This window comes from Narcine bancroftii, chromosome 3 (genome assembly GCF_036971445.1).
Source record: "Narcine bancroftii isolate sNarBan1 chromosome 3, sNarBan1.hap1, whole genome shotgun sequence".
Classification (NCBI taxonomy): Eukaryota; Metazoa; Chordata; class Chondrichthyes; order Torpediniformes; family Narcinidae; genus Narcine; species Narcine bancroftii.
In genome coordinates this window covers 89,021,357-89,036,362 of record NC_091471.1, presented here as the reverse complement: position 1 = coordinate 89,036,362, position 15,006 = coordinate 89,021,357, and the positions used below count along the sequence as shown (strand labels likewise).

Sequence of the window (15,006 nt, the reverse complement as noted above, 5' to 3'; positions counted from 1 at the left end):
AGGTACACAGAAATAGTAGCATCGGGTAGATTTATTTTTAATGATCAAGACTAATGGTGAAAGCTGGAACAATATAATCTGATTATCAGTGTTGTGCTTAGGAAATGTAAAATGCACTGAAAGGAAATCTAGTAAAATTGTTAATTAAAATTATGACTTAAATGAACATATGAAGGTCATCTTTTGAAGATATTTATCTGAAACTCATCTAGACATACAAGGTCGGCATAATCACTGTCTTTTAATGAAGTGAAGGTAAAAGCAGGTAATGATGCAGAAGTAAATGATTTTTTCAGTAAATAGTATTACAGTTGACTACCTTTATTGTTCAGTTTAGATTAGATATAAGTATATATCACTATTGTACTAATTAACTCTGATTTGGTTTTGTGATTCATAGAAGGCATTAAGGAAATGGGAAAAGAAATTCAATCAGCAGTGTATGTTCTCCCTCTTTGTAAAATACTGATATTTCAGATTATTTTCTGACTTACCCAAATTGTGTCAGCAGGCTATTTTCATCTGATTAAGTGCCTGTCTCGACAGAGCAAATGAGAAATTCATGATCAGAAGGTTGAAACTTTTTGTCTCACAGGTTCTCCTTAGTGAACTTGTTTTGACCACTCTTTTATTGGTTAGGTTACAATGCAAGACACTGTAACCTAACCAATAACAAAGTCAGTAAAAACAAGTTAATTCATACAAATATGAGTTGGAAGTTGGTGTAATGATAATGAGTTTATTGTCATATACATTGTGCAATGTACATATGCACTGAAGTTCTAACTTGCTGCAGCTGAACAGGTACCTTTGTAAAGAAAAGAAAAGCCTGCAAAAACAGCTCATGAACAACTAGAATAGTGGACTTAATTGAGTTCAAAGGAGACAATAAATATTAAAAAATATAATAAATATTCAAAGTTATCCTAGGTGAAAAAGTGATTTAGTAGTAGTTCAGATAATCTTTTTGCGATGTCAGTGAAGTCCATGATTAATGTAAAAAAAGGCTGTTGGAAAAAAACTCTTCTTGAATCTGGAGGTGCTGGTCTTCAAGCTTCTGTGCCTTCTGCCTGAAGTTAGCAGCAAGAGTAGGTTGTGACCAGGGTAATGGGGGTCTTTTTGATGTTCAAGTGTAGATCACTTGGCTCTTCAATCCTTGCTCCCCTGCTCTTGTATTCTCTTCAAGAGGAATAAAATATAAGAGCAGGGATGTGATGCTGAGGATTTGTTAGGCATGGTGAGACCTCATTTGGAGTACAGGTACTCCCCGACCTATGACCATAATTGGGATTGAAGGATTAGTCTTATCGCGAAATGGACATAAGTCAAAATGGACGTGCATACACATGGAGTGCCGAAGTCTTAAAGCAAACTTTTTAATCAAATGTTATATTTGACAAACTGTAACAGGGATACAGGGCATGTAAGAGCCAAAATGGGCATGCATACTTTGTTAGTCGGCATCCTGAGGTCCATAGACAGGGTGTGGCCATCTTGGTTCCTGTGCACATGCGCGTGTCTTTGGTTGGCGTATGTGTGGTGGGTTCACGTATCGGAGTTTGGTTGGCGCATGCGCGAGAGTTAATTGCCCGGACATTCAAAGTCGGCGAGTACCTATAATTGTGAGTAGTTTTGGTCTCTCAGAGATCTGCTGACTTTGGAGAGAAGGAGGTTCACAAAGATGATTCTAGGAATGAAAGGATTATCATATGAGGAACATTTGACACCTCTTGGGCTTTTACTCTTTGGAATCCAGGAGAATGAGGGAGGATCTCATTGAAACGTTTTGAATGTTGAAAGGCATAGACAGAGTAGCTGTAGAAAGGTGTTTCCCATGGTGGAAGAGTCTAGGACAAGAGGGCACAACTTCAGGATTGAAGGCCATCCACCTAGAACAGAGATGCGAAGGAATTTCTTTAGGCAGAGAGTGACAAATCTATGGAATTTGTTTCCACAGATGGTTGCGGAGACCAATTCATTGGGTGTATTTAAGGCAGAGAGTGATAGGTTCTTCATTAGCCAGGGCATCCAAGTTATAGGGAGAAGGCTGGGCAGTGGGGATGAGAGGTAAAATGGATCAGAATTGCAGGGCAGACTGACGGGCTGAATAGCCTATTTCTGGTCGATGGGCTGAATAGCCAATTTCTGGTCCTATGTCTTATGGTCTAATGCTTTCCCATTCCCAATTAAAAATAGATTGACATGTGAGGAATTCAATCTCAAAGCAAAGTAAACATCATATAGAAAAGCAGAACTGACAGATGCTGGAAATCTGAAATAAAAACAAAGTACTTGGGGATATCTAGCGAGTCAAGTGGTATTTTGGATAATGAACACAACCATCATGAAATCTTCCAGCCAAAGAAGTGTTTGATGCTGACACTGAATGCACAATGTAGAAAATCATACGCAATCCTTACTATGAGCACACAAATAAAAAAGAGAAATGGATGACATGTGGTTCAAATTTGAAAGAGTTAGCTTCATCACAGAGATGAAGGGCATTAGTGGGAAGAAGCTGATTGACAGTGGTTTCATGTAGATCAGCTAAGGATCTGAACGATTAGACCAGGGCTGTCACAGACTTTATCAAAACAGCTGTCAACAAGTCTGTTCCCACCAAATCATTCAGGGTTTTCCCCAACCAGAAGCCCTGGATGAACAATGAAATCCGGAACCTGGTGAGAGCCAGATCACAGGCATTTAAATTTGGAGACCTACAAAAAGCTATCTCCTGGGTGAAGTGGAGATTCTGGATGAAAATGGAAACAACAAAGGACACCTGACAGCTGTGGCAGGGCCTAAATAGCATATCCTGCCACAAAAAAAAATCTGGTGCAGCAGCAGATAGCAAACCTTCACTCCCTGAGGAACTCAATGCCTTCTACTCACATTTTGACCACAATAACAAACAAAGAATCACCTCTCCGCACCCCCTCGTCCCCGATAATTCCCATCCTGACCTTCAGGAAAGTGTATCCAGGGAAAGTATCTGGTCCAGACAGAATACTTAGCTGAGTATTAAAAACCTGTACTGACCAACTTACCAATGTATTCATGGTTATCTTCAACATCTCACTCCGGCAGGGTGTGGAACCCACTTGATTCAAACAGGCATCAATCATACTGGTGGCCAAGAAGAGCATAGAAATCTGCCTTAATAACTATTGACCAGTAGCAGTTTTGAAAAGTTGGTGTTGAAGCATATCAGCTTCTGTCTGAGCGGGGACATGGATATATTCCAGTTTGCCTAGCGTAGCAACAGGATGGCCATCTCACTGGCTCGGCACAAAGCACTGGAACACCTAGATAGCAAAGATGCATTCATCAGGATGCTCTTTATCTCCTACAGTTCAGCATTTAACACTACCATCCCCACAAAACTGATCAGCAAACTCCAAAACCAGGGAGTTAACAACGCACTGTGTAATTGGATCATAGATTTCCTCATCTCCAGACCACAATCAATGGAGATTGGTAAGAACATTTGCTCCACAATCTCCATCAATTCCGGAGCACTACAGGGCTATGTTCTTAGTCCCTTGCTCTACTCACTTTACACCTATGACTGTGTGGCTCTGTACAACAATAACACCATCTACAAATTTGCCAACAATACCATGATAGTTAGTTGTATAAAGAAAGGCGATGTGTCAACATACAGGAAAGAGATTGAAAATTTGGCCAAATGGTGCACCAACAACAATCTTGCACTCAGTGTTACTAAAACCACGGGCTGAATATTGATTTCAGGAAGGGAAAACCAGAGATTTATAATCCTGTGATCATTGGGGGAATCAGAAGTGGAGAGGATTAGCAAATTTAAGTTCTTGAGAATCACTATCTTGGGGAATCTTTCTTGGAACCACATACTAATGGCATCATGAAGAAAGCACATCAGTGCCTATACTTCCTCAGGAGTTTGCGGAGGTTTGGTATGACACCAGAAACCCTGGGAATTTTCTACAAATATGTGGTGGAAACACCAATACCAATACCCCTGAGTGTAAAGCCCTCCAAAAGGTAATGGACACAACCCAGGGCATCACAGGCAAAACCCTCCCAATTATCAAGAACATTGCAGGGAACGCTGCCGTCGGAGAGTAGCAGCAATCCTTAAGGATCAACACCACCCAGCACATGTTCTGTTCTTGCTGCTGACATCTGGAAAGAGGTATAGATGCCACAAGACTCACACACCAGGTTCAGGAACAGCTGCTACCCCTCTACCATCAGATTCCTCAACAACAAACTCAATCAGAGACTCATTTAAGTGCTCTTACTTCTGCACTTTATTGATTTTCTTATTCTCTCTGTTTTGTACAGTCAATTTGCTTACATTCATTATCTGTTTATAGTTCTTTATTTGTTTACATGTATTCGCTGTGTACAGTTTTTTTTGCACTTCCAATAAGTGGTAATTCTGCCTCACCTGCAGAGAAAGGAATCTTATGATGTCGTTACTCTGACAATAAATCTGAAATCTGATTTAGGTATTCATTTGCATGAAAGGATATGACCCCTCACTACATAAAAATAATAAATGTAATTTTTACAAAGGATATTTGAGGTGTCCCTGTTCTCAGCTATTTTACATTAGGACATTTCACAGATCATATCCTACTGAGGTAAGTTACAACAATGATTGGAATTTCTTTTGATTTGGCATATGTGAAAATATAATATTAAAGTAGTTTTCAATTAAAATAATATGAAATAGCAATTATCAGTCTTTCCACAAACATGAAAAAATTTAGGATACAAATTTTGTGTTTTCAGGATACATGGAAGTAGTTCAGATTCCAAGAGGATCAGTCCATATTGAAATTCATGAACTGGCAATGTCAAAAAACTATATTGGTGAGTATTATATAGAGATAGGTTGATTGCTTCATTTTTCAAGTTTTTCTCCTCAAGGATTAAAACTATATCAATCTTAAATAAACTAGCTTTTTTAAAGCTTAAACTAATCTGGTGATACAATTCAAAAGAGTAAACTAAATGCAAAAATCAGAGATATTGAAAAATTGATATATAAATCGAAAGTGCTGGAAACTCTCAGAAGGGCAGCCAGAAATGACTAAATCCCATCTCTCTCTCTCTCTCTCTCTCTCTCTCTCTCTCTCTCTCTCTCTGTGTCACACACAACATATATATCTCTGATTATCCGAAATGGTCAGGACAAGGCCTGTTTCAGATAAATAATATTTTTGGATTACTGGTTATTTTTTTAAAAGCAGCCCAGTAGCAACAGCAAATTACTTTTACCAGTGTCTAAACAACAACAAAGGAAGGCTTTTAAAGCATGACATAATGTTTAATTCTTATCTAAAAACAACCTGAACAAACTAAGATAAATCCAACACCAAAAACTGAAAATTCTACTTGGAGGTCTTTCCAAAATTCCAACATTTTTTCTACCTGTGACATCAGTTCGGCTCCAAAAAATTTTTTGGATAACTGAGGATTCCTCATTTATCCAAAATTTTTTGTTGGCAAAATGACATTTGATCTTTTTGAAATCCTCAATTATCTGAAAAGAATTTCAGAGCCGAACACACGTCACTTCTGGGTCCAAAAAAATCTCGGATAACTGAGGATTTCAGATAATCGGAGTGTGTGTGTGTGTGTCTTTGTGTGTATATATTATATCATCTCTCTCCCTCCTTCCCTCTCCCTCTCTTTCTCTCTCCCTTTGTCTCACTTTACTCTTGCTCCATCACACACTTGTTTCTCTCTCCCTTGCTCCCTCCTTCCCTTTCTCTCTTGCTCCATCTCAATCTCTCTCTGACTCCTTAGATGCTCTCTGATCTGCTGAACTCTGAGCATTTTGTTGCAATTTGAAGTTGATCATTTGTATATTGCATACACACTACTTGCATTTGTTTTTTCCTGTTTTGATTTTGAAGTTGCTAAGGTTTGCTTTAAGAATAATTTGAAACATTTTTACTTGTAGCTTTGAAATCTGAAGGTGAGGAATATTACATAAACGGTGCCTGGACTATTGACTGGCCAAGAAAATTTGACGTTGCTGGCACAGCTTTCCATTACAGGAGACCTACAGACGAGCCAGAGTCTTTGGAGGCATTAGGGCCCACCACAGAAAATTTAGTTGTCATGGTAATTTATCTAAAAAGTCCTGCATTGATTTACAATAATTTTTCTGCCTATTTTCACCCTCTCCTCTTTCAATTGTGTTACTATAGACAACATAGTTGTGCAGAAGGTAATGTTGATGCCTCACACCTCCATTGGCTTGGATTCATCCTGCCTTTCAGTGTTGTCTGTGTGGAGTTTGTTGTATCTCCCTGTGCCAACATGGTCTCATTCTCCTCCCACATTTCACAGATATGCTGGTCAGGAAGTTAATTGGCCACTGTTAATTGATGATCGCATATCCGTGAGTTATAGGAAATAGGGGTAGTGTGAACATGATGGGCCAAATGGTCTCATTATAGTTAAACAAAATGGTCCAAAACTCCTGGTATCTATTTGATGGGCTGAGTACTGCCCACTCTTTGCATCACAGCCTTGAGAACAAATAGCTGCAGGCAGCAATTTTAGCCTGTCCCTATCCAGATGGAGCATTTAATTATTATTAATTTAGAGGCCTTTCTTGCTCATGAATCCATGCTGCCCAAATACACAAATGTGAACAATTAAGCCATGTACGTCTTTAGAAAGTGGGAAGAAACTGGAGCACCTGGAGGAAACCCACATGAACAATGTACAAACTCCTTACAGCACCTGATTCGAACTTGGATTGCTGACTGTAATAGGATTGTGCTAACCACTATGGTACTTCCCCATGACTGCTTTTAAGAGCCTTCTTTTAAATATTTAGTGAGTTATTTTACCAAGTTCACCAAAGTTTGGAAAAGCTGTTTGTGAACTGATTGGCAGTTGTTTCTGCAGTGTTGAGAAAGACTCTAAGCCCTTTTAGTACCATTCCTTCTAGAAAAATTGCATCAATAACTTGCTGTCAATATCATTTCCGTCCAATTGTTTGGATACTACAATGTAGTCAGAGCAAGTCAGGACAAAATTTCTTCTAAATCACGCACACAAATTCAAATTGTGTTGCTCTTACCAGTATCCCAGCTGAAATCAGGCTGAGTTCAACCCATTGCCCGCTAGATTTGTATAGTTTATTGACTCGTTTGTCAGTACTCTCTTGCTATTACTTGATAATCCAACTGTTTAATTAGTTTTGCCAACCTTTGATTTGCTTAACTTTATTTTTTTATTACTTCTTTATATTTTTACTTTAAATAATTTTTACTCTTTAAATTAGAAATTTGATTACTTTTTAAATATCTCTCCTATCAGAAGCATTTTGAAATTGTTACATTCTTTGGCAGTTTGCAAGTTCAGAAAGGCCAGGCAACATGAATTTTTCAGGGTAGAATTACTTTATATTATGCAAGAACAGTTCATAAATTTCATAATGTAAAATATTTGTACGCATTTTACAGGAGTATTAGCAAGCAAAATTTTGCCATATGTACACAGTGTTCTTTTCTGTGCTCTTGAATACCAGCTCAGTTTGGCAAAAGAACTCTGCCTAGCATTGATTGATGCTCACAATGTGTTAACTTTGAGATGCAAAAAAAAAAGCATGGCTTTAATTACTGAAGATCTTTATTGCTAATGCTTGCTAATAAAAAAAACTTCTATTTTGAATGAAAGTTAAAAACTTTTAAAAGAAAGGGATTGTGTAGGAATCCATATCAAATCCCTTTCCTCGTCATTTCAGTTTTGCAAAAGAATTAATAACAGAAAGACCTAAAATGCTTGCCTATATCTTGTTGCAGAATCTAAAAATTGAAGTGGGGAATAGATCAGACTTCACTATCAGTTTTATAGCTCTTAATTAACATTTTTCTAAGAAATGCCTGAGTATTCTACTGGGTTCCATCCACCTTATCTTTTATTCAGCATTCTCCTTTCCCAGTTCCCAACCTCATGTGGAAAAGATCAGCTAAATCCCATGAGGAGAGAGTGTGACAAATCCTATAGTGTGACACTACGGAGAATGTCAGTGAAGGGGAGCATACTGGTTCAGGAAGCCTCCTTTTCTTCCTTTGTGGGCACTCCCTGATTCATATTATAAAATCTGTTGCTCCTTCAGCCAAAACTAACACAAGCTCTGTTTTTCAGACAGCCCCTCAGCGACATCCAGCTCAGAAGACTTAGATAGTGAGCTAGAGATGAGTGGAGTGGTGACACACCAAACCAGCAGGGACCTGTCATTTGTGGAAGATGTACTGCTGACTGGAAGTCAGAACACATTATCTCTTGTTGACAGATTCAATCAATATAGATCTTACTAGTCCTGTTACAAAGGAACACTCGGCATTTTTCATTAGGAGTGATACCAGATGCTTGCTGGAATGGAGGATTTCATCAGCTTAATGTACGGTTATTAGAGAATGGTTACATAACAGCATGGCAGCTCCAGAGATTCTTGCAGCTCCACTGCCTCAGATAGAGTGTATTGGAGAATTTTGTCCCTTTCCTATAATGCTAAAACTATTGTGATAATAGCACAGGGTACGAAATTGAAAAGCTTGTTTGGAGGCAGATACCATAAGTCTGGGCATCACTAATTTATTTGGAAGAATTAGGTCCATTTTATAATAGTCGTGCTGCATTGGTGGGCACATCAGTTGTGACAAGCTGAAGAGAAGAGATTGTAGTTGAAGTTGGTGCTGGGACCATTGTGGTTTATCATCTAAATCAATGATCTGATGATAATGTAGTAAATTGAATCAGCAAGTTTGCAGATGACACTATTTGGAAGCATTGTGGACAGCAAAGAAGATTTTCAAAGCTTGCAGAGGGATCTAAACCAGCTGGAAAAATGGACTGAAAAATGGCAGATGGAATTTAATTCAGACAAATGTGAGATATTACATTTTGGAAGGACAAACCAAGAAAGGGCAAAAACAGTCAATGGTAGGGTATGGAGGAGTGCAGTGAAACAAAGGGATCTGGGTATATAGATACATAATTTACTGAAATTGGTGTCACAGGTAGACAGAGTTGTGAAGAAAGCTTTTGGCATTTTGGTTCACAAATCAAAGTATTCGTGGACAAATGTTGAGTCAACTTGTAATCTGGCAAAGAATTAGCAAAGGTTAATGCATCATGAGTCTTTTGAAAAAATTGAGACTGGTATTATCCATAGAACACCTTCAATATCGCCGGATATCGAAAGGCAAATTTGTACCCCTTCTTCCACAAAACTGCCTTAGCTGGATTAAACTCCTTGCATTTCTGAATAACCTCTTGGCTTAAATCCACATAGAAAAAAACCCTTTTACCCTGAACCATCATCAGGCTCTGAGTCATACGAGCTTTTTGAACTGCCAAATAGAAAATCATCTCCCAATCTTGGTATCTGAGACATCTAATCAATACCACTCTTGGAGGTTGACCCGGGAAAGGTTTCTTTCTTAACGCATGATGCGCTCTATCCAATTCCAAACCTTCTGGAAAAAATTTAGCCCCCAACATATCTGGAATCCCATCCCAGAAAAATTTTGTGGGGTTCATTCCTTCAATATCCTCCGGAAGACCAACTATTTTAATATTATTTCAATGACTCTAGTTATCCATTGAATCAATTTTCTGCAAAAAGTCTCTCTTCTGAACTTCCCATCCAGTAAACGACTCTTCAATTTGATCAACTCTGTCTTCAACATTCTTGACTCTCTCTTGTACAACATCAACAGCTGTCAAGCACTTATTGACATCTATTTTCATGGAGGCAATTTCCCCTGACATATGGTAAAGTTTTAAAGACATTGGTTAGGCCAAATTTGGAGTATTGTCTGCAGTTTTGGTCACGACCAGGAAAGATATCAATAACATAGAAAGAGTGCTGAGAAGATTTACTAGGATGTTGCCCAGACTTCAGGAACTGAGTTACAGGGAAAGGTTAAACAGGTTAGGACTTTATTCCCTCGGGCAAAGAAGAATGAGGGGACATTTGATAGAGGTATTTAAAATTGAGGGAGATAGACAAAATAAATGTAGGTAAGCTTTTTCCACTGAGGTTTTGGTGAAATACAAACTAAAGGACATGGGTTAAGGGTGAAAGGGGAAAGGTTTGGGGGAACATGAGAGAGAATTTCTTCATCCTCAGAGAGTGGTGGGAGTGTGGAATGAGCTGTCAGCTGAAGTGATGATTGTGAGCTTAATTTTAACTTTTAAGATGAATTTGGACAGTTACATAGATGGGAGAGGTATGGAGGGCTATAGACTGGGTGCAGATCAGTGGGACTAGGCAAAAATAAATCTGAATGGCTACTTCTGGCATCATATTGATCTAATTTCAAGAATCAGTTTATTGTCATAGTAATAAAATAGTATCATATTACATGAAATTTCTTTTTGCCTGCTGCAAAGCAGACAGATTCGCCACCGGAAGGAATTGCATAAGTGCCTCTTACAGTCTTACATTCAGACATAATGTCAGAGACAAAGAAGAAAAAGAGAGCCCCTCCCCAGAGTCATTGAGTGCTCGTAGATTCATCCTCAGCGCTTCCGCAGCCCCCGCACCCACACAGAGTCCAGTCCAACCCATTGGCTGGCGCCCCTCCAGCCTGTTTGAACCAGTCTCGAGCAGTCCGCAGCCTGGCGTGCCTCCTGACAGCAGTCTCCAGCAGCCCACAGCTTCCCCTGGTTCCTCACCTCGAGTTTTTAAGGAGAATTAGCAGTGCCATCTCACAGCTTAGCTAAAAGGAGATGAGACTAGTGTAGTTAAAGAGGAAAGTCTGCAGACTATAATTCTAGTTAATATATAAAAGTGTTGGAGAAATTCAGCAGGTCAAACAGCATTCTTATGTAGCAGGTACATGACCAATGTTTCATGCTGAGCCCTTCATCAAGGGATGCGCCTGAATAAAATGGTAGGGGGTGGGGCGGGGGAGGAGCACAAGTCCACAGGCACCTGTGGGAATATGAGGCGACACCACCTCCTTCAGCAACATTCAGGGTTTCAAACAGTCCTTCCAAGTGAAGGAACACTTGTGAATCTGCAGGGGCCATCTACTGCATCCGATGCTCTTATTGTGATCTTCTCTGCATCAGAGAAACAACACAATCTGGGAGATCATTTCATAGAGAACCTTTGTTATGTCCGCTGCAATAACATTGATCTCTCAGTGGCCAACCATTTCAATTCCATCCCCCACTCCCGCACTGACATGGCTTCATACACTGCCAAACCAAGGCCATATGCAAATTGGAGGAGCAAAACCTAATTTTCCATCTAGCCACTCTCCATTAACATTGATTTCCATTAGGCTCTTCCTCTGTCTCGCTCTCTCGTTCCCTTTCCCTTCGTCTCCTTTCCTCCAGCTCTCCACCCCTTCCCTCTATATTCAGAGAGCTATCCCCTCCCCCTAGCACTTTCCAGCTTTTTTCTCCTGCCCTCTCATCCGTATCTTCCCATGACCTCTTGTCTGTGGGCCTGTGATCCTCTCACTGCCCTTCCCCCCACTATTTTAGGGGTGGAAAGGTTAGCGTAGTGTTTAGTGCAATGCTGGTTACTGCATCAGCGATCAGGACCAGGGTTCGAATCCAGTTTGCATATTCTCCATGTGTTTTCATGGGTTTTCCCCGGGAGCTCCAGTTTCCTCCCACCATTCAAAACATACCATGGGTTGTAGGTCAAATGGGTGTTTAAAATTTTTATTCAGGCTACTGCCTGCTTTTTGCCCAGACTCAAGTCCGAAACGTTGGTTTGTATCTTTGCTACATAAAGAACATTATGTGACCTGCTGTATTTCTCCAGCACTTTTGTGTATGAAACTTGTGTTGATCTTTTCAAAGGTGACTGACTGTTTCTCTTCAACTACCAACCTACAAAATTTTAGGCAAGACTGCCTAGCTAAAAAAAAAGGCCATTGCTGTCATAAGATTTACTTGGAGTAGATGTATCATTCTACTCAGAATTTTCTATTCATGCACATATTTTCCAAGAAAACTAGAAGTTGTTGAGGATTACAGGAATGAAAAAGGTTTGTGGTTATGGATATTTGCAGAGGGAAGTAGAAAGATACACACGGGATTGCTAATGCATCTTTCAGTGCCCTGTATTGGATTGCTTGAAATTTGTTTTGGCAATGTTTTATATCACTTATCCTCTTGAATACCAGCCTGCCCCACTAATCTAAGGACACTAATTTCACCAGATGCCAAAAAATATTTTTTTAGTTTACTAGCATCCAATATGATGACAGCAATATGTCAGAATGCATCACTGTGTCAATTTTCAAGCCATCATTGGGAACACACAGCTCTTCTGGCTATTCTCCCTTGCTAAATAAAAAAAATTCTTATCAAAGATAAACATGTCTTGAAAACAAAAAAGACTACAGATGCTGGTAATCAGAAACAAAAACAGAAAATACTGGACACGCATACTAGGTCAGGTAACATCTTTGGAAAGAGAAACCGTGTTAATGATTTATGCCAAAGAGTCTTCATCAAAATTGATGGAAGGTCATAAACACATCTTTTTCATTTACATATTTACTCAGTGACTCATTTGAAGTTATATGAGCTGGAATCTGTCCAAGGAAGTGTATTCATGCCCATATAAGAACCTTAAAAAATCTTGTTCTGAGGATTGAGATTTATCTACTGAGAGCACATTTGGACATATTGATCAACATGTCATGTAGTGCTTTATGATCGTAACGTCAACTAATTCTGTTCCTTTATTTACTGGGATGTGGTTGTGACTTTTAATTCTGTGGTAGTTGCTCACCATTTTTTAAAAAATTCTTGAAAATGGTCGGCTATGGCAAGACCATTTTTAGAATTCTAGGAAGTTAAATAAATAACATTGAAAGAATTACAACTTATGTGACTAAATCAGGTTAGTATATGAATTGGAGTGAATGGCATTATTTCTTTTCTCTCGGTCACAAAGATTGCAGAAAAGAGGGATGATATCCTTGTAATATTGATGAGTTTTGCAATGTATCATGTAGATAGTCAATACTGTAGACACATTATGCTGGTGGTACTACAGAATTAATATTGGGTCTCATTGCGAAGGCACCAACCAAGAGAACAGATACATCTTGATGTTGAACTTTTGAACATTGCTGTAGTTACTTCCATCTAAACGTGAAGCTTGATTATGATAGAGAAACTTTGACGTTTAGAAGGTGAGCAGTTTATTGTTAGGTACTGCCCTCTGCCCTGCTGTTATAGGCATCATAACGTATTAACCTCTGGCCAGAATTAAAATATCAAATTCTACATAGCATCAAACAAATTTGCCCAGATATGTCCTGTTTACTAAAGCAGGACAAATCCAGTCCAGCTAATTATATCATGTTCTGCCTATTCTCATTTATCAGCAGAGTGATGGAAGGTAATGCCAACAGTACTATCAAGTGGCACATTCCCCAGTATTCTATTCACCAAACCCAGTTGGGGTTGTCGAAGGATCACGTGGTTCCAGACTTTATCCCAACCATGGTCTGAAAAGAGATCACCATAGAGTTGAATTCCAGAGATAAGGTGAGAGTGACTGCCCTTAGCAACAAGGCAGAATTTGAACAAGTGCAGCAAGAAGCCTTATTAAAACTGAAATGAATTGTCATAAAAGGACAACGTGTAGCGGCTGCTACACACACAGAAACACACCACAGGACACAGTGGAGGTTTCAGTTGAACTGTTTATTTGAATTTCGCACGTGCTTCTTTAAGGCCAACGGGAGTTCTGCTCCACGTGGCGGTGACATCGTCATGTTGCCCGGGGAGCAAGCTGTAGCCGAAGCCATAAGGCAATCAGCAGGCACTAACGGCGCCATCTTCCTGCAGCTCCCCCACCAGCGCGGTGATACAAGCAGGGCAGGTTCGCTCCAAGAGATGTGCGTCACCACACAACCCCTCGCCCCAGAACTGGCTTACGCATCTTGCCGCTTGTGTGGCCAACCCCTTCGCTTAGGTTAGGCCATCCTCATGGGTTGGTCTAAGTCCATATGTGCCGGTTTCAGTCTGTCGATCGTGAATAACTCCTCCCTGGCTCCATTTTCTAGGGTAAAAATTTTTCCTGACCGGCGTAGGACCTTGTACGGGCCCTCCTATGGGTGCTGCAGTGGGGTAGAGTGCGGCCACGCCGGATGAAAACTAAATCCGATGAGGCCAGCTCCTTGGAAGCATTCATCAGGTGTTTGCCGTGGTGGGTTGGCGGTGGGGGTGCCAGCAAGGCGAGCCTTTTGTGGAGGTCTGTGAGGAGGGTTGGGTTCTCACATCCAGATTCTACGCCTGTCCCGAAGAACTCTCCTGGCAGTGACAAGAGTGAACCATAGACAAGTTCTGCAGACGAAACCTGGAGATCCTCCTTCGGGGACGTTCGAATGCCAAGCAGGACCCACAGCAGTTCGTCTGTCCAATTGGGTCCTTTGAGCCGTGCCATGAGAGCCGCCTTGAGGTGCCGATGGAAGCGCTCCGCAAGTCCGTTGGCCTGGGGATGAAAAACTGTGGTGTGATGGAGCTTGATCCCCAGGTGATTTGCCAGTGGAGGTGAACTGGGCGCCCCTGTCGCTGGTCATATGAGCTGGAATGCCAAACTAGGCGACCCAGTTAGTGAGCTGAGCTCTGGTGCAGGACTCAGCAGAAGTATCTCTGATGGGGATAGCTTCCGGCCACCCCATCATCCGGTCGACCACAGTCAGGAGATAGCGGGCACTCCTGGACACTGTTAAGGGGCACTATATCAATGTGGATATGGTCGAACCTTCTGGCTGGCGGGTCGAATTGTTGCATGGGGGCTCTGACATGGCACTGGTCTTTAGAGGTGTGTACAATTCCTCGCCATCTGGGCCACTTTTTTTAATCTGTGCCAGATGAAACGTTCCGCCACCATGCAAACGACCAGGTCAGGTCAGGTCCTGGACCATTTGGAATGCCTCTTGCCTCCATTTTGGGGGACTACAGGGTACAGTAAGCCAGTTGAGACATCGCACGGTAGCGTGT

The 15,006-nt window shown here is 40.6% G+C and overlaps 1 protein-coding gene across 4 annotated transcripts in view; it reads left to right on the top strand.

Annotated features, from left to right (window-relative positions):
* Nucleotides 1–15,006, top strand: part of adamts6 (ADAM metallopeptidase with thrombospondin type 1 motif, 6) — a 293,482-nt gene that overhangs the window by 245,776 nt on the left and 32,700 nt on the right. For all 4 annotated transcript variants that reach the window (XM_069924504.1, XM_069924503.1, XM_069924506.1 and 1 more), the window contains 2 exons: nucleotides 4,780–4,860; nucleotides 5,957–6,120. In XM_069924504.1, coding sequence (XP_069780605.1) covers nucleotides 4,780–4,860; nucleotides 5,957–6,120 — 245 coding nt within the window. The remainder of the gene's footprint in view (nucleotides 1–4,779; nucleotides 4,861–5,956; nucleotides 6,121–15,006) is intronic.